The sequence below is a fragment of the Canis lupus genome, chromosome 8 (genome assembly GCF_003254725.2).
Source record: "Canis lupus dingo isolate Sandy chromosome 8, ASM325472v2, whole genome shotgun sequence".
Lineage (NCBI taxonomy): Eukaryota > Metazoa > Chordata > Mammalia > Carnivora > Canidae > Canis > Canis lupus.
In genome coordinates this window covers 38,777,602-38,800,980 of record NC_064250.1, presented here as the reverse complement: position 1 = coordinate 38,800,980, position 23,379 = coordinate 38,777,602, and the positions used below count along the sequence as shown (strand labels likewise).

At 38.9% G+C, this 23,379-nt stretch overlaps 1 protein-coding gene across 1 annotated transcript in view; it reads left to right on the top strand.

Annotated features, from left to right (window-relative positions):
* Positions 1-23,379, top strand: part of ESR2 (estrogen receptor 2) — a 68,641-nt gene that overhangs the window by 6,941 nt on the left and 38,321 nt on the right. The window contains exons 2-4 of the mRNA XM_035719926.1: positions 5,152-5,607; positions 7,473-7,645; positions 16,494-16,610. Of these exons, the coding sequence (XP_035575819.1) occupies positions 5,189-5,607; positions 7,473-7,645; positions 16,494-16,610 (709 nt within the window). The 5' untranslated portion in view covers positions 5,152-5,188. The remainder of the gene's footprint in view (positions 1-5,151; positions 5,608-7,472; positions 7,646-16,493; positions 16,611-23,379) is intronic.

The window sequence follows — 23,379 nt, the reverse complement described above, 5'->3', positions numbered from 1 at the left end:
AGAGTTCTATAGATGAGCTGCACAATGATGTGAATGTATTTAACACTACTGAACTGGACATTTAGAAATGATTGGGGTTGCCTGGGTGGCTCAGCGATTGAGCATCTGTCTTTGGCTCAGGATGTGATCCTGGAGTCCGGGGTTGAGTCCTACATTGGGCTCCCTGCCCAGAGCCTGCTTCTTCCTCTGCCTATGTCTCTGCTTCTCTCTGTGTGTCTCTCATGAATAAATAAATAAAATCTTTAACCATTTATTTTTTATTTTTTTATTTTTAATGTCATAAGTTTGATGTGTATTTTACCACCATGTAAAAAAAGTTTGGAAACTGCTAGTTTTGACAATAGTTAGCATTATATGCTTTACTCTGCATATTTTCTATTAGGAATCAGGTATTGCATGTGTTGATTGGGAATCTAAGTAATGGAAATAGAAAATTCTGTTATGATTAATACATGCATATTGATATATCTGAGAAAGGTATAAGAATACATGTAAAAATGTAAAATATATTACATATAGAATACTTTTTTGATGCTGTATTCTTCTCTAGCTACCATTCCCTCTGCTGTCCTTCATGGTCAATCACTGTTGATTATAAGTGGTAGCGTGTTTGTATTCCTTAGCATTTTACCTGGTCTGTCCTGCCTCCTTTACCTGGTACAGTAGCTCTTTGAAGGCAGAGTGCATGCCTTGGGACTCCTTTAGATATCCTGTCTCCACATGGTACCATACCTACTGAACGTGCTGCTCCCATCTTCCACTAACACCCTGGACTGGGTGAAATCTTATAAACACGTTTCCTCATATTCTTTCATTATAACAAATATTTATTGAGTTGTAGTAGGTGAATAAAAATAATGTGTGCCTTCAAGGAGATTAAAATCTAATCCTACTTCTACCATTTACAAGAATGATTCAATGCAGTTCTATTCTAATAAGGAGGATTAAATTTTTAAGTAATTGTAGGAGTGCTAAGAGTAAAAAAAGCACATCACTTCATGATGCACTTTGCATACTCCTTATGGACATGGCAGTTCTGCAGGAAAATAGCAGATTAGAGTAGGATGATGAATTAGGGCAGCAGAATGGAATGCCTTGGATGTTAGAAGAATGTGACATTACACAAGCTGGTGGGAAGCAGAGGGGTATTGAGTTGGGTTTTAAGAATGTTAGTCAGGGAGCACCTGGGTAGTGCAGTTGTTTAAGCTTCTGCCTCTTGATTTTGGCTCAGGTCATGATTCAGGGTTTTGGGATCAAGTCCTGTATTGGGTTCTGTATCAGACTCCACGCACAGTGCAAACTCAGCTTGGGATTCTCTCTCCCTCTGCCCCCTCACCCCACACTCTCTCCCTCTCTTGCTCTAATGACTAAATCTTAAAAAAAAAAAAAAAAAGAAAGAAAGAAAGAGAAAGAAAGAAAGTCAGTCAGTCTGGCAGCTCTATGGAACCAGAGAAGGAGCTCACTGGAGACAAGGAGTGGTAAGTAGCCTACTCCAGATGCACACATAAGAAGTAATGAGAGCTTGCTCAGATGTTGGCAAAAGACCAAAAGGAAAAGGTACTGTGGAGAAAAAAAAGTGTGCCCTCATGATTAAAGATAATTGGTTGCAGTGGAGAAGTCAAAGGTAAGTGTATTGGGCTTTGTCATTAACAAATAGAAAATTAATAATGGTTTTGGGAGGAAAATGATTGATTTTACCTTGGATTTGTATTATCTAGTGCTGTGTAGCAAGTCATCCTAGAATTTAGCAGCTGAAATAACAAACATAATATCTCACACACATTTTCTAAGGGTCAGGAATCCGGGAGCAGCTTAGCTGGAAGGTTCCAGCTTAGCTCCTCTCATGAGGTTGCAGTCAAGATGTTGGCCAGACCTACAGTCATCTGAAGGCTTGACAGGGGGTGGAAGATCAGTTTCCGAAAGCTCTAACTTACAGAGGTGTTGGCTGGAGGCTGGAGTTTCTTGCTAGCTCTGACAGGAGGCCTCCACAAGGCTGCTTGAGTGTCTTCAGAATATGGCAGCTAATTTCCTCTGGAGTGAGTGATCCAAGGGAGCAAGCCTGGAAGAGACTGCAGTACCTTTTATGACTTAGTCATGGAAGCCACATAGCATCCCTTCTGCCATAATTTTTCACTAAAAATGAGTCCTAAATCTAGCACATACTCAAGGGGAGGTTAGACTCCACCTTTTGAAGGGAGGACTATTGAATAATTTGTAGACCTATTTTAAAACTCCCATAGGTATATTGTTTTGAAGACAAACGGAAATGATCATTCAAATGAAGATGTTAGGAGAAAGTAATCAGGAACATTTAGGGAGCCAAGTTACCTGCATGTGGAAGTAGGTGGCAGCTGGCATGAAGATATTGAAAATGGAGAACTTCTCAAGGCAAGCTTCTTTACCTGATGATCTTTCTCAACCAGTCTAGTTATTAATGGTCATTCTTCTCTTTCCCAGATTGTATTATCCAATTATTCTAACCTTTAAGTTTCCATTTGTAATTTCTTGTATTATTTTGTGTCTTTTCTCCAAAGCTTCTTATGAAAAATTTTAAACCCAAAGGAGAGTTGAAAGACTGGTATAATGAATGTCCATAAGTCCACTGTCTAGATTCAGTAATTGTTAATATTTTTACTTGCTCTAGATAAACTATCTAGTTTATCCATCCAAGTTTTTTTTTTTTTTTTGAACTATTCATTGGGTGACATTCTTTCATAAAGAAGAGTTTGCCCTCAACGATTGCATAAACTACAGAGTCTCTAAAAAGGCAGGGTCCAGACTTAATTCTTTTTCCTTAATTACTAATTTTCAGAGTGAGGAAACTGATGTAACAGTCATTTGTAATGGGAGCTTTGGACTTAAATCCAAAGGTACCACATGCATAATCTGTATATAATGCCAGATATTCGTGGGGGTTGTGCCATTTTGCACTACTACCAACAGTGTCAAAGAAAGTCTCTGTTTTTCCACAGTCCCACCAAGGAAGTCTGTTGTCAAACATTTGAATTTTTGCCAAACGTGAGAAAATGGTATCTTGTAGTTTTAATTTTTCTGAATGATGTGGAGCATCTTTGTGTTCTAAGAGCCATTTGCTTTCCTTTCTCTGTGTTCTATGTCTTTTGCCTATTTATCTAAAGAGTTTTTGGTCTTGTTTTCGTTTGAGGAGTTTTAAATGCTAGGACATTTAGCCCCTTGTTTTCTTTTTTCTCTTCTCTTCTCTTCTCTTCTCTTCTCTTCTCTTCTCTTCTCTTCTCTTCTCTTCTCTCTCTTCTCTTCTTTCTCTTTTCTAGATTTTATTTATTTATTCATGAGAGACACACAGAGAGGCAGAAACCTAGGCAGAGAGAGAAGCAGGCTCCCTGCAGGGAGCCTGATGTGGGACTCGATCCCAGGACCCTGGGACAACGACCTGAGCAGGCAACCCAATCCCCTTGTTTCTAATAGAAGTTGAGATGCTTTTTCACCAATTTGTCATTAGTCTTCTGACTTTGCTTATGGTGTTTTTATGATGTGCAGAGATTTACTTTTCTGTTCTGAATGTATTGGTCTTTTTATTGTATGTGGATTTTAAGCCATAGTGAGAAGGTTTTTCCCACACCCATGTTATAAAGAAGTTCATCTTTGCTTGCTTCTGGTACTTGTGCAGTCCCCTCTCCCTCCCACTGCTCCCTTTCCCCCTGAGTCTCCTTCAGAGTCCTTCCATTTTTCTTTTTAACATTTGGATCTCTGAACCCTTTGGAGTTTATTCTGGCATATGTTCTTTTTCCAATGGCAGTTCTGTCCAGTGTTTCCTCGGTGATTTGAGCTATCCCCTTTATCAGATGCCAAATTTCCAAAAACTTTTGTGTTCTTGAATTTTCTATTTTGGGATTTTCTGTTTTGTTCTGTAGTAGTCTGGGTCCAATCAGGAGTTAGAAACTACATAATCAGTTCAGGGGAGTTTTGATATAAAGAATAACCATGATGAGAGATTAAGTATAATAATTAAGTATAATAAATATTAAATATTAAGTAAACTATAAATGGAACCTCAGGGCCGAGGGAGAACACTCAAGAAAGGACAGATTTGGAAGGGGTTTGGACCTCCTTGGGAAAGGTGGGTGGGCCACTAATTAGCAGAGATTTTTGCCGGTTTAGCCAAGGCCAGAGCTGGTCTAAGGTGGCTGGGCAGGCAGGAGGACAGCTTCGGGGGTGCTGCCGGGGAGCGGGTGATCAGCAGCTGGCAGCGTGGTAGTGCACTGGGAGTCCAGGTGCTGTGGGTTGAAGGAGGTGGGGGCACAGAAGGCCTTCACAGTGTGCCCGTAGCACCAGGGGAGGAGGTTTGTGCAAGGAACAACTTTTTTATGACTTGTCAGGCCATAGTCTGGACAGGTGACTGTGGAAAGGTTATCGCCACGCCGTCTTTGCAAACTTGCAGAGGGACCTCGTTCTGGACCCGCAGCGATGCCAGACTCCACTGGCTGTTCTCACCCCCCAAACCCCCACCTCTGCTGGCACCCGAGGTACTACCAGCAGCCTCTTGCTCCTGTGGTGTCCCTGCAGCGCCCTCTACTGAGAGCGCTTAGCAGTGCGCTCACCGGAACCCGGTAAAGCACCTCCAGGGCTTAGCGTAGGCTGTACCCCCAAGGGTGCATTGGAAGCTGAGAAAGCAATAAATGGATAACTGACGAGGGCACGTTGGCCTGTCTGTTCCTTGTGTTTTATTGCTGGCGACTCGTGTACCTGGATATCTGTTAATGCTGTCCGTGCTCACTGACCTGCTCTTTCAAGGTCTTCTTGGTTATGCTTGTTTATTTTTCCATAAGAACTTGAAAACAAACGTATCTAGTTCCAGAAAGGGGGGGGGGGGGAGGGAGAGAACTTGGCGTTTTAATATAATCCTGTATTTTTTTGATTTTTTTAAAAGTGTAATAAATTCTTGTGGTTAAAAACAATTCTTGTAGCTAACCACAACAAAAGTAATAAAGGAGTGAATAAAGTAGCAAATGAGAGTTCCATGCCTCCCATTCACACCCCCTGAGGTTAATATTTTGGGGTCTGTCTTTCAGGATGTGTTTCTAAGCACGTGTGTAAGTAATAAATATGTTTGGACATTTTGAATAGTTAGGCCTGTAGCTGTAACTTAGAAATGTCTTTTGTTTTTCTCTACAGCCATCGTACCTGCCCATGAGTCTCTGAGAACATCATAATGTCCCTTTGTGCCTCTTCTCACAAAGAGTTTCCTCAGCTGTTGCCTCTTCAAGACATGGATATCAAAAACTCTCCATCTAGCCTTAACTCTCCTGCTTCCTACAACTGCAGTCAATCTGTCCTACCCCTGGAGCACGGCCCCATATATATACCCTCCTCCTACGTAGAGAGCCGCCATGAATATTCCGCCGTGACCTTCTATAGCCCTGCTGTGATGAATTACAGTATTCCCAGCAGTGCCAATAACTCAGAAGGTGGACCCAGTCGGCAGACCACGAGCCCAAATGTGTTGTGGCCAACTCCTGGACACCTCTCTCCCTTAGCCATCCATTGCCAGTCGTCACTTCTGTATGCAGAACCTCAAAAGAGTCCTTGGTGTGAAGCAAGATCACTAGAACCCACCTTACCTGTAAACAGGTAAATTCAGTCTTCATTCTGAATTGTACTTCGGGGCATTATTCGAATCACTTTATGATGCAGTGAGAAGAAAGATATGCATCATTCAAGGTCTTTATTCATCACATAGATTACTTAGAGCACCTAACACATATGATATTCTGAATTCTAGAATATCTATTCTGATTTTGAATCCTCATTAAAAAGTAAGCTTGTACATCTGGGTTGTGGGGAGAATTCACTCTCATGACTACCATTTTTAGACATTAAAGATTGAACTTAAATCACCTTTTTCTTGATGAAGTGACATGTTTGAAAAAGAAGTTTTTGCTTTACTTTCAAGTTAAATCCCTCTTTAGTGAAATCCAATTTAGTGTTCATGACACACTGTGTCCAGGATAAAGGCAACTGTGGCAGTATTACTACTTAAATGAAATACACTGGACACACGAAGCCTGAAAACAGACAATAATTGGTGTAAGCTTTTTAGCAGTGAACTAAAATAACATTTGATAAAGATTGGTAGGAAACTAAATGTAGACTTTAGTTGAAATTTCTTGAAGCTCAAAAGAGTATTTGTACTCTTCCAAAGCAAGGTAACGTGATGGTTATTTCCATTTAATTTGTAATGTGTTTAATGATAATTACAGCTAAGGAGGGAAGAGGTTGTGCTGGGAGAAAGATGAGGAGGAGATAAATTTCTAAAACAATCAAAGTATTAAGTCACTGCATATTAGATATTGAAATTTGTTACTTTCAAATGCTGTCGTAACACTTCGAGAAAGCCACATCACACAGTACTTTTATTTTTCTTCGTTTTTAAGAACTTTGTTGGTGAAAGAGAATATAAATGTTGTACATGACTTTTTTAAAGTACTGTTTTTCACTCAGCTTTCAAGGGGAGATACTTTGTTTCTGAGGACAAGATCTAATCAGAGTTCTGCTAATATTAGGGAAATCAACCCATAGTATAATTATCCTCATGTATGAATCAATCATATTTCTAACACTTTCTTTCCAAAAGAAACATGGCCTAGCAAAATTAGGAACTAACCACATGTGCTTTTGGTGTCTGCCGGTGCTGCCTTGACCAGCTGTCCTTTCCCATATGGGAGCTCCTGCCCCTCTTCCCAGCCCTGAGCACTTCCTTCCTTCAGAACCTTCTTTAAGGACAGGCACATGTCTACTTTCTTCCCCTCTCTTCTCTTTTCTCTTTCTTTTCTCTCTGGCCTTCCCTGCCCTTCCACGTTCATCTCTACCCTCCCCTACTCTTCCCTCCCCTTTCTCTCTCTTTCTCTAAACCAGAGTATAGTATCACTTCAGTATAACATAAAGTGCATTTGTTACTCCTCTTGAAGTTATTTTTATTCTAGACCTTCATCTTAAATTGCAGAATGAAAGGTTCTCCCCACCCCCCCCCCATTTGAATGGGAACTCTGAAAGGTAACACTTGAAAATAACTGCTACTTGAAAATGGGTAGGTAAGTTTAGACCCATCTTTACAGCGTTGATGAATTCCAGCAACGGTACTTCCTGCTGTGGTTCAGACCTGTGGGTAACACTTGCTCTGGTCACTTGTTACACTCAGACATGTGCAACCTGATGGCTACAACTGACCATCTGTAGTTACTAGTGCTCATCGGTGCTGCATGGATGGGCATAGACTCCCGTAACCATTTTCAAACAGCAGTCATTCCCAACAGTGTGATTCTTCATAGATCTGATATCAACAACAAAGGTGCTTGATCAGATTTCTTGGAATATATTTATCATGAGCCCTACAGGGCAAAGAGGTAACTTAGGCAGTGTTCATGCTATTTTTTTCCCTAGAAAGTCCATCTTTTCTCTTAATGCTGTCTTACAATGAATGTTTTCTTTTCCCCCAGAGAGACACTGAAAAGGAAAGTTAGTGGAAGCAGTTGTGCCAGCCCCATTACTAGTCCAAGTTCAAAGAGGGATGCCCACTTCTGTGCGGTCTGCAGCGATTACGCATCTGGATATCACTATGGAGTCTGGTCGTGTGAAGGATGTAAGGCCTTTTTTAAAAGAAGCATTCAAGGTACAAGAGTATTGTTAGCTGCTTCTTTAGTTTTCTACTTTTGCTTTCAAATACTTTTGTAGATGACTTGGCAGAAATTTCACCACTGGCCTGTTTGGTATATAAAGTACTTGATGAATGAATGGTTCATAGGATCATGTGTGTTTGGGGATGGGGTGGATGGTGGAGTGGATTGTTTCAAGTGTAGAGCACCTTATCCTTTAATTGTGGATCTTTACTCCAGAGCTTCAGAACTTGAATGGATCTCTTCCCACAATCATCCATCACCACCTCTTACTGGTTTTTGATTTGTGGTTACCATTAGGTTTGTATATAACATCTTATGTGTATATTAATTTATATTAGGCTGGTGATCTCTTAAATTTGAACCCAATCTTTACTCTTCTCTGCTATCTTTCAGATATATGGTGTCATACTTTACAGTCTTTTATTTTGTGACTCCTTTGACTGATTTTTATAGATACATTTAATTTTACTCCTTTTGTGCTTACTCCTGCTTATGGTTTTTCCACTCAGAGTCCCCTTTAACAATTCTTGTAGGACTGGTTTAGTGGCCATGAATTCCTTTTGTTTGTGTGGGAAACTCTTTATCTCTCTTTCTATTCTGAGTGATAGCCTTACTGGATAGAGTATTTTTGGTTATTGTTTTTTTCTTTCAGTACGTTGAGTGTAACATGGCACTCTCTTCTGACCTGCAAAGTTTCTGGTGAAAGATTAGTTGACAGCCTTATGGGGGGGTCCTCTTATGTGTAACTCTTTTCTGCTGCTTTTAAAATTCTCTTTATCACTACTTTTTTTTTTTGCATTTTAACTACTATATGTCTTGGTGTGGACCTCCTTGGATTGATTTTGTTGAGGGCTCTCTGTGCCTCCTGGATCTACATTTCTATTTACTTCTCCACATTTGGGAAGTTTTCATCTATTATTTCTTCAAACAAATTTTCTGCCCCTTTCCCCACTTTTTCTCCTTCTGAGACCACTTTAATGCAAATGTTATTATTATGCTTGATGGTGTTACTGAGTCCCCTAAGTCTTTATTAATTTTTCATTTTTTTCCTCTCTCCTGTTCAGCTTGATTGCTCTCCATTACTCTGTCCTCCAGGTTGCTGATATGTTCTTCTGTTCGTTATAGTGTATTATTTTTATTTTTAGTTGTTGAGTTCTTAGATTTATTTATTTATTTATTTTTTAAAATTTTGTATTTATTTATGATAGTCACACACAGAGAGAGAGAGAGAGAGAGAGAGAGAGAGAGGCAGAGACACAGGCAGAGGGAGAAGCAGGCTCCATGCACCGGGAGCCCGACATGGGACTCGATCCCGGGTCTCCAGGATCGCGCCCTGAGCCAAAGGCAGGTGCTAAAACGCTGCGCCACCCAGGGATCCCCAGTTGTTGAGTTCTTAATCTCTGATTGGTTCTTTATTGTGTTTTCTGTTTCTTTGTTAAGAGTTTCACTGAGGTCCTCCATTCTTTTCTCCAGTCCAGTGAGTTCCTTTATGAGTATTACTTTAAATTCTCTATCAGGCATGTTACTTTTCTCTGTTTATTTAGGTCTCTTGCTGTGATTTTTGTCCTGTTCTTTCATTTGGGTCATGTTCCTCTGTCTCTTCATTTTGTCTAACTCTCTGTGTCTGTTTCTATGTGTTAAGATATATATGTGTTAAGAAAGTCAGCTATGTCTCCTGCTCCTGAAAGTAGTGGTCTTATAAAGAAGAGATCCTGTAGTGCCCTGCAGTGTAATGTTCCCTGTTTATCAGACCTGGTGCTTAAGAGGTGTTGCCTATGTGTGTTGTATGTACCCTACTATAGTGGCCAAGATGCTTCTGCCTTTAGTCCAATTGTCTGCAATGACCCTCTTTGCCTGTTGTGGGCAGGATTTAGTCCCTGCATTGTTAGTTGGCCAGTCTGGAGCTGCCTTAGGCTTGAGTTGGATCAGACCAGGCATTTGCCAGAGATATAATAACACTGAACTGTAAGACACTTTCCCTGAGTTGTGCTCTGAGAAGCTTTTGTTGGTAAGTGAGGCCAGCAGACCAGCTGTCTGCACCCCAGCCCACTGCTGGGGCCACAGTTGGACTGGTGTGTGTGGTTATCTTTCCCTCTCCTTAGGGGAGGAGTCACTTTGGAGTTGGCCCCTGTTGTGGTTGCTTGCATACTGCCAGGCTTGTGGCACCACTTTGGATGGGCTCTGGCCAAGGCTGTATGGGGTGGGGGTGGCAGGCCTGCCTTTAGCAAATTATGTGGAAGATATTGGCACTGTGCTGGTTCTCACAGGTGTTTGTGTGTCTAGGCTGGGATCAGGGGGAGGGAAATGGTGCCCAGCAGCATCTTTGTTCCTATATGATCCGTGCCCCTCGAGCACATACTCTGAGATTATTAAACAAATTTCCCTCCCATATACCGCAGGCATTTTTCAATGCCTGCTGCTTCTGTTTTCTATCTTTATGGGGCTGTTTGTTGTACTATCTCTTTAAGGGCAGAGACTGTTTCCTCTTGCCTTCCCAGCTGTCTCAGAGCCAAGCCTGCTGAGTTTAAAGTTCCACCTACTAAATCCTGCTCATTGTAAGAACTCATAAAATATCCCCCTCTGCTTTTCAAAGCCAAATGTTATGGGAATTCATCTTACCTGTGTGCGTTCCCTGTACTTGGGGTACCTGGTGTGATAGTCTGTTCATCCCCACTCTCCAAGCCTGCAGGTCTCTCCCTCCCATGGACAATCCCCATAGGTCTGTCCCCATAGGTATGTTTAGGCCCCAACTGCCTTTCCACCCTTCCTACCCTCTTTGATGTAGCCTCTTCTCTACATTTATCTGTGGAGAGTCTGTCCTGTCAGTCTTTGGATCATTTTCTGGGTTATTTACACTGATGTGGGTGTTATCTAGTTGTATCCATGGGGTGAAGTGAGCTTAGGATCATCCTATTCTGCCATCTTCCCCAGGAGTCCCTCTTTGCAACCCTTGTGAAGATAAAGCTGGAAGCAATGTGCTTGTTAGGAATTACAAAGATCGTTTCTTCCTTTGGCTTATGTTTAATATTTGGCATGTGTAAGAGTCATGGTGGGATGGCTCCTGATAGAATCTAGAAGGTGGTGAAGGGTAGAAAGTTAGTAGTATAGAGTTACCTTCCCTTGAAATTCAACCTGTATAGATGACTACTTATTTGTCCTGGATCTTCTACTTAGTAGCTCTAAGACATTACCTCTTAGCCTGTTTCCTCCTCTGTGAAATGGAGATACTTACAGGTTTGTTATCAAATGAAATGGAGGTGCCTGGGTGGCTCAGTTGGTTAAGTGTCTGACTCTTGATTTCAGCTCAGGTCACAATCTCTGGTTTGTGGGATTGAGCCCTGTGTCAGGCTCCATGCTCAGTGGGGAGTCTGCTTGAGACTCTGTTTCTCTCTTTCCCTCTTCTCCCATCTCATGCACACACACACTCTCTCTAAGTAAATGGGTAAGTAAAATATTTTAAAAATATATAAAAATAAAAATGCAATGAAGTTGGTTATATGAAAACATTTGGTCATTTATAAACTTCATGCAAATTTAAGATATTCTAGTTTTCTAACTCTTCTGTATTGAGATATCAACATCTTTTCTTTATTTTTTGTGTTTTTCTTCTAATTCTAATCTTATTTAAACCCACCTTCTCTAAGATCTTCATAGCTGGGTGGATCAGGGCCCTCTGCCAATTAAAAACTTAATTTTATTGAAAGATAAAACATCACAGATAAAGGAAGAATGTGTCATCAAATATTATCAAAACATAAATTGTATCATTTGCTTATTTATAATTGCTTTTACACAACTTTTCATTCTGTATTTAACATATTTAGGTACTTTAATATTTTTACTTATGATAATTCTAGTAGTAAATTATAAGGCCAGGCCTACTTGCTTGCTATTATATAGTAAGAACAATTCAAATTTCTAAAATTCAGAACTGAACTCTTGATATGATATGATGACAATTCTCTATCTTGTTGAGATTCTACAATTTTATTCCTTAAGGAAATCTTGACCCAATACAATTAACTATATCCTTTGAGAAAGGTCCTTTTTATTTGCTGTTGGGAAGAAATCTCTACCTGAAATATATATATATGGAGAAAAGTGAATCCTTATGTACTGATGGTGGGAATTAAATTTGTGCAGTCATTGTGGAAAACAGTATTGGAGGTTCCTCAAAATATTAAAAACAGAATTACCATATGATCTAATAATTCCACTACTGGATATTTATCCAGAGAGAACAAAAACACCAATTTAAAAAGAGATGTGCACCCCTGTGTTTATTGCAGCATTATTTACAATAGCCAAGGTACAGTAACAGTCTAGGTGTATGTCAATAGATGAATGGATAAAGAAGCTACATACATGGTAAAATATTACTCAGCCATAAAGAGGATGAGATCTTGCCATTTGCAACAGCATGGTTGGACCTAGAAGGTATAGTGCTAAGTGAATTAAGTCAGACATAGAAAGACAAAACACCATATGATTTCACTTATATCTAGAATCTAAAAACAATTTCCCCCTAACTTCCCAAGACCTAGTAGCCATTGACCTAGTTTCTTTCCGTATAGTTTTACCTTTTGCTAGAATGTCATATAATTGAATCATTAGGTAACCATCTATGTATTGCTTCTTTCACTTATCATGATGCTTTTAAGTTTTATCCATGTACCTATGGTTCATTCCTTTTTGTTACTGGGCATTATTCCAATATATAGATCTACCACAGTTTATTCATTTGGGGTATTTCCAGTTTTGTGCTATTTTGAATAAAACTTCTATGAGTGTTCATGCTAATCCCTCTATGTAGACCTACATTTTTGTTGGGGAAATATCTAGGAGTGAAATTGCTGGTTGTATGATAAGCATATGTTTAATTTTATGGGCAACTAACAAACTGTTTCCAAGGGGGTTGAACCATGTTGTATTCTCAAAAGTAACATGAGACTTCCAGTTGCTCTACATCCTTATAAAAATCCTTGATATTATTAGCCTTTTTAATTTTAGATATTCTTTGGGTATATAATTGTGTTTCATTGTGGTTTTAATTTGCATTTCCCTGATTACTAATCATTTTGAACATCTTTTTATGTGTTCATTGATTTTTTTTTGTCTCTCTCTATAAGTTCTTATGTATAGTTTTATCCTGTTCTGTTGACCTAGTTCTTCATTCTTGTAAGTACCACATTATTTTAATTATTATAGTTTTATTTTTTACTTTTACTATTATAATTTTATAATGCATTTAAATACATACCAATATAAATACCTCCTATTTTAAAAGTATTCTGGCTATTTTCTTTATTTATCCATAGGAACATTAGAATATTTTTATTAAGTGACCTCCCATCCTTAATGTTAAGAAAAGTGGAGATTTTGTTAAACCTAAGGATTATTTTGGAAGGAATCTTTGTAATATTCTTCACATTAAGAACATATTCTGTCTCCATTTATTTAGGTCTTTTGTATCTCTTATACAGTTTTGTTATTTTTTAAAAACTATGTATATCTGGTATCCTTCTCAGTGGTATTTCTGTAAATTTCATTCTTTTGGGCTATTTATTTTACATCCAAATGTAACAGTGGCACTATTTTATTCACTTTCATATTGGTGTTCATAACAAACTTTTATCATTGTCCTTTGAAAGTTGAAATCTATTTAAGTGCCACTCACAAATCTTTAAGGCTTTGCTTTTCACAGCTTTAGAGGCTGGGCTTTAAATGGGAAGCTCTGACAGCTGGTAGGTTATGTAGGAAATTCTTACCTTGGAGGCACATATTCCATTACTTGGGACTTATTTGGCCTTGAAGTCATGGAGGATGTCCTGAAGGAACAAATGCTAGGTTGTTGCCTGCTGCTGAGGGACAAGCATGCCAGGGAGGGTGCGGGTGATAAATATTGCTCTGTGACAAGTGCAATATTGTGACAAGTGACAACACCGGGAGGCTGAAATGAGCTGAAACTCAGATATTCTGATCTGAAGTCCAGGGCTGTCTCTCCCCTCTATGAGGTTGGATATAAATGACAATAGGTAATCAGACTTAGTCTATAATTTTGTAGAGAGTACAGAGATAACCTGTTATGTTTAGATGATAAAAAGCACATTTTCCTATAAAGCTTTATATCTTCAAGAATTAGCTACATATTTTGCTTTTAATTTGGCTTTGAACTTTTCTCTGAATTCGGTTAGTATGTGTGCTTTACAGACTGTTGCATGAACAAGAAAACCATTTTATTTTATTTTTTTGGGGGGGGGGCAGAGAGAGGGAGAGCGAGAGAGAGAGAGAGAGAGAGAGAATCTCTAAGCAGACTCTGCATTGAGTGCAGAACCTGACATGGGCTCCATCTCACAGCCCTGAGATCATGACATGAACTGAAATCAGGAGTCAGATGCTTAACTGACTGAGCCACCCAGGTGCTCTGAGAAAACCATTTTAATATGTGAGATAGTATACTTTCAAGAGGACTTTTTTCTTTTTTGTCAATTACCTTGACCTTCTTGCATAAGACATTTTCTAGGCCGTTTTTAGTGTGTTTATATTCTTGTGCTTTCTGATTTTTTTTAAGTAAAATTATCTTTTAAAATAAACTCTGAGGGGAAAATAATGAACCTCTAGTCCCTTAAATGCTTATTGTTATAAACCTCTTTATAAAACCAAAAAGGATGACATCATATGTATTGTTCTGTGAATTTTTAGAAGGTCCTTGAAAGATTGCTGCTACCATGGAAAGTACTGTGGGATTACATTTACCTTTTAGCCATAAAGCGTCTGTTCTAGAGGACAATCAAAAGTTTCTGATTGGAAATATATCTTGACTTTTAAAATATAATTTGTTTTTGAATATTATAAGTGAGGATAAAAGCAATAACAAGATAATTATCTGTTCCTTTTAAAAAATGTTGCGCCTTACCTTATATTACCCCATACTCTTGAGTGTGTGTGGAACCTGTAAATATGAGCCACTCCTTTGGTTAGGGTATCTAACATGGAAAGTGGTATTGGGGGAGTCTTGTGATTATGCTGTAATTGTGTAAGACTCCATCATGGCCGAGTGAAGACAGACTGAAAATCAGACAAGTGCCCCTCCTAGCCTGAAGGAAAGCAAGCATCATGCTGTGAACTGCTTTTGGGCAGGGAACTGGTTCCTCTATGAGTTGACAGCAGTGTCCAGCTGGTAACCATGGTAAAAATGGGAGCCTTGGTCCAACAACTGCAAGGAGCTGATTCTGCAAACATCCTATATGAGCTTGGAAGAGGACCCTGAGCTTCAGATGAAACCACAGCCCATCCAACACCTTGATTGCAGCCTTTTGAAACCCTGAGTAGAGTAAGCTGTGCCTGGATTCCTGACTTGTGGAAATCAGATAATAAATTTGTTTGGTTTTAAGCTTATAAGTTTGTAGAAATTTATTATGCTGCATGGAAAAGGAAAACCATGACCTTAAGGAGATTACTGAATGTGTTTTCTCTTAAAAAAAAAATGGGGACCATGGCTTTTTATAGGGAAGTTATAGGGTTAAAGGAAATGATAAAGAATCTGGAAATCAGCAGGTAGTCAGAAATGTTGATGTGCCAGCTTTCCTATACGTGGCTGTTATGAGGGTCACTTGACAGTGGTTTTTGCCCCTCGGCTAAACTGTCTTACTATTCCTAGAACTATGCAGTCCATACCCTTGCTGCCACCCTGGCCGGCCCAGGGAATGGTGGTAAAGTACAAACAATTGATTTTCAATTTGTGTTTGATTGAACAAGTGTTATTGAATCTACCTAAAGTGGGAGAGAATTATAAAATTTGATTTTGATCCAATCATAAAACCATGTTTTTTGGTCCATGAGTCAGGTAGGGTGGCTCTACTTCTCGGTTCGGCTCTGAGTTCTGGGTCAAGTTCAGGTCTGCATTGCGTTTCCACAGATTAGTGGCTACCTGAGGCTTTTTTTTTCCTCTTGGGAGCTCAAGAGGCCAAGGCAAACTGTTGGAATATTCCTTCTACTAGCCTACCACTGGCTGATGCAAGTTTCATGGCCAAGCTCAGCATCAGTTGGTAGGCAAACACAACCTATCCACCTTAGTGCCCTGCGAGTCACAGGGCTGAGGGAGGCAGTGGGGACTTGGAACAATAATCACAGCCAGCCTCAAGTGGCAGTTCTTTTGGTTCTTTAGTTCGCTAATTTCTTTATCTTCTTGTTGATTAGTTTCCTTCTCTTATTTGACTATGAATTCCTATAAAAATGTCATGTTAAATTCCAAAGAGGTATATATATAAAAGAATATAAGTATTTGAATTTGGTGACTTGATACACAAGTGCTATTCTTGAGCAGTTCTGTGATTTGCAGCACCAATTTCAGGCAACTGTCTTACTTTCCATGTCCAAAGGAGAATATTTCTAATGAATCTCTTGAGGATTCTACGAACATGCAGAGGATAGCCTATTAGTCAAAGAAAGAATAAGATATGGAAATATTCCTAGGTTATCTTCACTCCCTAACAAGGCACTGATGAGGGCAAACTTCGCCCTTTGTTACCCATATCTGCATTAAGAAGATATCCCCTGGGCACCTGGGTGGTTCAGCAGTTGAGTGTCTGCCTTTGGCTCGGGTCGTGACCCTGGAGTCCTTGGTTTGAATCTCTCATCTGGCTCTCTGCAGGGAGCCTGCTTCTCCCTCTGCCTATGTCTCTGCCTCTCTGTGTCTCATGAATAAATAAAATCTTAAAAAAAAAAAAAAGAAGAAGATATCCCTTGCTTCTCAGCTGGGTAGCATTATCAGTGTTGACTAGAATATTGAATCAAAATACAGTGATAATAGCCTGACCCCCCCTTTTTTTTCTGCTGCAGGACATAATGATTACATATGCCCAGCTACAAATCAGTGTACAATAGATAAGAATCGACGCAAGAGCTGCCAGGCCTGCCGACTTCGGAAGTGCTATGAAGTGGGAATGGTGAAGTGTGGTAAGTTTTTGCTTCTTCTTTCTTTTCTTTCTTTTCTTTTCTTTCTTTCTTTTTTTAAATTTTTATTTATTTCTGATAATCACACACACACAGAGAGAGAGAGAGAGAGAGAGGCAGAGACATAGGCAGAGGAAGAAGCAGGCTCCATGCACTGGGAGCCCGACGTGGGATTCGAGCCCGGGTCTCCAGGATTGCGCCCTGGGCCAAAGGCAGGCGCTAAAACACTGCGCCACCCAGGGATCCCGCTTCCCCTTTCATCATATATTGGCCATGCTGACAGCATTGTCAGGATAGGTCGAGGGACTAGGGACAGGGCCTGAGGACTTGGTAATTACCTTCAAGTATGCATATGCTGTCACACTGGAGGGGGGCGTTAATTTATCTCCTGTAGCTGTAGAGAACAGAGCTGAGGTGAACAGGAACAAGCTATGGTAGGCACATTTGGGCCCAATATAAGGAAGATCTTTCTATGATTCAAGTGGTCTGACAACATAATAGGCTGCTGCATGAATTAGAGAATTCTAGCCACTGAGGTACTCAACTGGGTTGGATAAACATTTGCCTGAGGCCTTGAGAAGACTGAGGATGAAGTTCTGGTAAATGTTCAGTTAAAGCTGTGACAAGAAAGTAGAATATCTTATGAGTTACTTGGATAGCTGTGGGAAAGACTCATGCCTATCAAGAGAAGATACATATAAGAGTCCGAAATATGATAGAATTATGGAAAGCACGTAGAATATAGGTTCTGTGTTATGGTGGTAAGTATGCATATATATGTGTACATACATATGTGTGTGTATCCGCACGTAGATGCATACATACATGAAAAACAAAGACAAATGGGCACATAACAACTGACAATAATGCCTACATCCCGCTCTCTCTACCTGGCTAATTTTTGATTCATTTGTCTGTACACACATGCTGGGTTATGCACACTCACATCAGCTCTGCCTATACTTCTCCTGTTATTCTGCTAGATGGTATTTTGCCTGTGGTTAGTTGTAATTTCTCTCTTAGTAACTGTTTGAAAAATTTAAAACAAAAGTCTCTTTTCTCTCTGACGTTTCTTAGGAGCTCTGCCTTTTAAACATGCTCTTCCCTTTTTAAAAATGTATATTAGACGAGACATCTCATCCAGCTATATTATAGTGTAGCAGAAGTCTTCTTATTTGATCACACTTCTCTGGCTTCCTAGAATCACTGATGTTTTCTGTTTTCTTTATAAAATACCCTACCCATGCCCATGACCTCCCAGTGTGTATTGGTTACTCTCTAAAACATTCCAGCATTTCTGTCCTCCACTTCAGTTATACCCTTATCAGTAACCAGTGGGCTTCTTCCAAAACCTGTTTCTACTTATTGTAACTGTCAAATTATATCATTTAATTAGAATTTATGCAAGCATATGCAACATGAGTAGGAAAATACAATCGTTTCTGTGAAACTTTGGATAAAACTGTAAAGGAGGGGCACCAGGCTGGCTCAGTTGACTCTTGATCTCAGGGTTGTGAGTTCAAGCTCCATGTTGGATGTACTGCTTACATTAGAAAATACCCCCCAAACTGTAAAGGACTAGTAGCTATTGATTTAGGTATGAGTGAGATTGGGGGAGGGGTCATAAACCTAGAAAAATTCTGAATTTGGATTGCTTTATAAGTGTTTAAGTTCTTGCTGTGTTTTAACAAAGCTGGAATTGAAAATTCAGAGACAGTGTAACACAGATGTGGCTTATGTAGGAAAGTCACTTCTGATTTAATTGGCAGAGGTACTTAAAGAAAAAGCCTTGGCTCTTTGACGAAAGATTGCAAATAAATGTTTCATATTTTAAGTTAATATTTTAAAGTTGAGTATATTTTTTAAGAAGTGATTTATGATTTAGTCTTAGGGTTAGAATGCTTAGGTCTTTGTCTTAGGGTTATTGTACTTCCATCTGTTGGACAGCTCTAGCTGTAGCCCTGGTGGTTCGGGACCAAGGCAGGAGCACAGGCATAATCTGTCTGCAGGAGGTGGTGTATATGGTGGGAATAACAAGAGGACAGGATTCCCAAAAACTGAATCTCATTTTTTTCTCATTACTTCTTGCTGTGACTATGCTCAAACTTAACCTTTCTGACCTTCGGTTTTCTTATCTCTGAAAGGAAGATATCGGTTTCACTAAACTTTGTGAGGAATACCTGTGAAAAAAGGCATAAAGATCTAACACAGTGGTTGGCATTAAATTTTTGTCTTCCTTCCTTTCTCTCTCCCTCTTTGAAAAGCTCTTATAAGTTATGAGGAGTTTTAATGCAATACAGTGTTGCATAGAGTATAGAAATGTAGTTTAAGAAATCTTTCATGACACTCACTCAAAAAGGTATCTGTGCCCCCATGTTCATAGCAGCATTATTTATAATAGCCAAGCATGCGAACAAACCTCAGTGTCCATTGGCAGGTGAATGGATAAAGAAGTTGGGGTGTGTGTGTGTGTGTGTGTGTGTATAAAAATGGAACATTTTCCAGCCATTAAAAAGAATACACAAAGAAATCCTGCCATCTGTGACAACATGGATGGACCTTGAGAGCATTATGCTAAGTGAAGTAGACAAAGACAGATACAGATACTGTATGATCTCACTTACATGTGAATCTAAAACAAACAACCCCAAGCTCATAGAAAAAGATATCAGGTTTGTGATTACCAGAGGCAGGATGTAGGGGGAGAGGGAATTGTAGAGAAGTGGTCAAGGGTACAAACTTCCAGTTACAAGGTATGTAAGTCGTAGCAATGTAACGTACAGCATGATGACTATGATCATCATGATATATGAAAGTTATTGAGAGTAAATCCTAAGAATTCTGAAAGAAAAAAAAATAATTTTTTTCTTTCTCTCTTTATGTATCTATACGAGACAGTGGATGCTAACTACACTTACTGTGGTAATCACTTCACAGTATATGTAACCCACACCATGATGCTCTACACCTTAAACTTACACAGCGATATATGCCAATTATTTCTCAGTAAAAATGGAAAAATCCTTTCATGGAAAAGAGAACAAGAGTATAGGTTATTGAATTTGGGCAAAAGAGAAATTGGGTAAGGCTGTCTAAGAAAAAATATTTTATTACCTGTGGAAACTGAAAGGAATGAGATGCATTGATATGCCAACAATTGGGTATTTAGCTCTTTACTGACCACAGAGAAGGACCAGTAGGAGTGAACTTTCTTTACGATACCTCCCTCCTTGCCCAGAATTCTTCTTGGCTGCCTTCTCAATAAACCCTCCATCCATATTCTTCCTTCTCTCCAGTCTTGGAAGAATAGGAACCTACCTGCCTCCTGGATTCTCCTGCACCATTTCACTTCCCCCCTTTGATTCATAAATTACGCCTCTTTGGTTATCACCATTTTCTTTTGCACCAATCTTATGTTTTCTAGGGAGATATTAATATGGTGGCTTAAATGGTGGGATAATACCTGCCCAGACTACCCTGAGGGATAAGGCTTTGTTCTAAGGATATGCTGAAATGTAAGTAGCCAGGAGAACTGTCTGAACAGCTACATGTTTGGTCCATATTCCTGTGTTGGGAGAATAAATTTGCATCTTTCAGGTGCCATCTCTTGATTCATCTGCCATATACACACATGAAAGGGATCTGGTGGGGAGGTAATATAAAGCAGGAAAAGCACCAGCTCTGGATTCAGATAACTGCTTGAGTCTCTATGCTGCTTTCACTATTTCCTAGCTTGCCCGCCCTGGGCAGGTTATTTGAGCTCTCTTGGGCCTGGTTCTTCTTTTGTGTCATGGACATGATAGTAGCATCTGTACTCCGGGGCACTTTTCAGAGTGAAATAACCCGAATATGATACACAGTGTCTGACATGTAGGAGCTTCCAGGAGATGCTAGCTCTCATCGTTATCATTTATGATTATTACCATTGTTGTTGTCATTGTCATCAGCATTATGACATCTTTTCTTGGGGCTGTTTACCACTATCTCATATGGAGCATTCCTGTTTGGTAGAATTCCTCATCAGGCTCACTCAGAAGCATACGAGGGACTCTTAGATTACGGTGGAAAAGCAATGACACTAGAAGTGTCCTTGGTAGCAAACAATGAGTTCCTTGCCAAGGGCTTTATTTTATTGATTCTAGAATCCCTAGGACTCAGTACAGAGCTCAGTATATAGGGCTTTGTCAGTGAAAGTTGGTCAAATGAATTTGAGAGCATGGATTCAAAACCTTTCTCTTTGTATGTAAACCTGTTTTGTAAACTCCTTTTCCTCATATATACTCTACAGATAGAAGATGTGTGGTCAGCAAGGTGCTTTCTTAAACCAAACATTTTGTTCCATTTTACCCCGGGAGGTATAAATGATCTTGACACCTATAGCTCTCTATCTGATTACTAATAAAATAAATTATACTGTAGGCTTTTAATTCTTTTAGTAAACAGTTTGATTCAATCATCCCTAGATAGAGCCCTTCTTTCTACTTTGATTAGCCAAGGATAAGAAGAAATTCAGATAAAATTTCTTGGAAGTAAGCAATTTAAATGTGCTCCTACTTCCTAATATTTCTTTTTAAAAAGGTGGACAACTAAATTTAATGAACAAACATAATGGTGGGAACACAAACTAGAAACTAGGCATTTTGCAGATAATAACTTTTACGTGTATTTTTTTTTTCTTTGTAGGGGGATGCATATAAAAGTTGTACCTGGGAGGCCTGGTGGCTCAGCGGTTGAGCATCTGCCTTCGGCTCAGGTCATGATCCCCGGGTCCTGGGATCAGGTCCCACATCGGGCTCCCTGAAGGGAGCCTGCTTCTCCCTCTGCCCATGTCTCTGCCTCTGTCTCTCATGAATAAATAAAAATTAAAAAAAAAAAAAAAGTTGTACCCATGCTAAAGTCATCCTGACTTATGCCTTTCTTAATTTTCATTTTGTATTTTTGTCTTTAACCAATGGATATTTAGAAATATTTTTGTGCTAAATGTTCTAAAGACTTGGAAGTTATATTTTTATCTTATTTTTTGCAATCAAAGAATATGATCCATATGATGCCAATTTTAGTTAAAATTTTATTCCTAAACTAGTAAGTGATAATTTTTGCACATTCCATGAGTTTTTGTTTTTTATTTTATTTTATTTAAAAAAATATTTTATTTATTTATTTATGAGAGACACAGAGAGAGAGGCAGAGACACAGGCAGAGGGAGAGGCAGGCTCCATGCAGGGAGCCTGACGTAGAACTGGATCCCTGGTCTCCAGGATCACACCCTGGGCTGAAGGTGGCGCTAAACTGCTGAGCCACCGGGCTGCCCCTCCATGAGTTTTTATAGCTCAAGCTTGTGAATTGTACAATTCAAATGTTCTTTATTCTGCCTTTCCCCCCAGTTGTTTGCTCTGTGGTTGCTGAGAAAGATATATTAAAATATGCATTATGATAATGTATTTGTCAGTTTTTCTTTCAGTCACTTTTTGATGTTATGTTTGTAGGTTTTATTTTGTTTTAATATTTATGTGTAGAATTATTTATCTTCCTTTTATAATCTGATGAGGCCTTAATAATGATTCGTACCTTAAAGTTTATATTGTCTGATATTGATAGAGTAACTGATTTATTTGGTTAATTTTTGCCTGTTATCTGTTTCTAGCCCTTTATTTTCAGCTTTCTATATGTTATATGTATCTCTTATAACCACTATATGTCTAGATAAAAAACTCTTAATTGATAAATTTAATCTATTTATGTTTATTGTAATCCCTGATATTTGAATTCATTTTTGTCATCTTATTTTATGCTTTTAAAAATTTCATCATGGGGCACCTGGGTGGCTCAGTGAATTAAGCATCTGCCTTTGGCACAGGTCATGATATCAGGGTCTTGGGATCAAGCCCTGCGTCAGGCTCCCTGATCAGCCATGAGTCTGCTTCTCCCTTTTCTTCTGTGATCTCTCTTGTTCTTACTCTCTCTCAAAACATAAATAAATAAAATCTTTAAAAAAAAAAAAACCTTTAAACATTTTTTTCATCATGTATTTTCTTTTGTTCCTCTTGGGAATTGATCCCATTTTCTTGTGTTTGTTTGTTTGTTTTTCCCATTTTCTTTTTTCTCTTCTAGTTTGGAAATCATACCTTCTATTTCAATTCTTTAGCAACAATTCTATTTTTAGCATGATTAATTTGAGAGTTCAAGCCACCCTAAGAGAGATTTGTCTTCCCAAATAAAGAATCTTAGGAAGTTCTAACCAAAATTATTCCTCTCTCATCCTAGTTGTTATTATCCAGCATTCAGTTCTACCTTATTTCTATACCTTCAAAAATTATTTTATTCATTCTGTGTTTATTAGGTTTTCTCTCATATTTAATCAATTTATTTTCTTACTATTGCATCTTGAATTTCATTGCTTCTCTTGGGTTCATTTTTCTTCATCCCAAATAGCACAGTAGTTATTTCAAAAGGGCTGTGTGTGATACATCTTTTTAATCTTTGCTTAATTGAAATGTCTTTAGTTTATCCTCACTCTTGAATGATAGTTTAGCTGGGAATGTAACTCTAAAATGAAGATTTCTCCCTTCCCCTGCCCCCCTCCGTCTTAAAGACATTATCCCATTTTGTTTCTGACCCATAAACCTATAGTAACTGAAACCTTTTGATACCAGGACAGGAGTAAATCAAAGTCTTAAATGTGTATATGCCTTGGTTCAGTTACCTGACTTCTTTGAATTTATTTTAGGAAATGAATTGGATGCATGTAGAAAGATACATTTTCATTGTATTA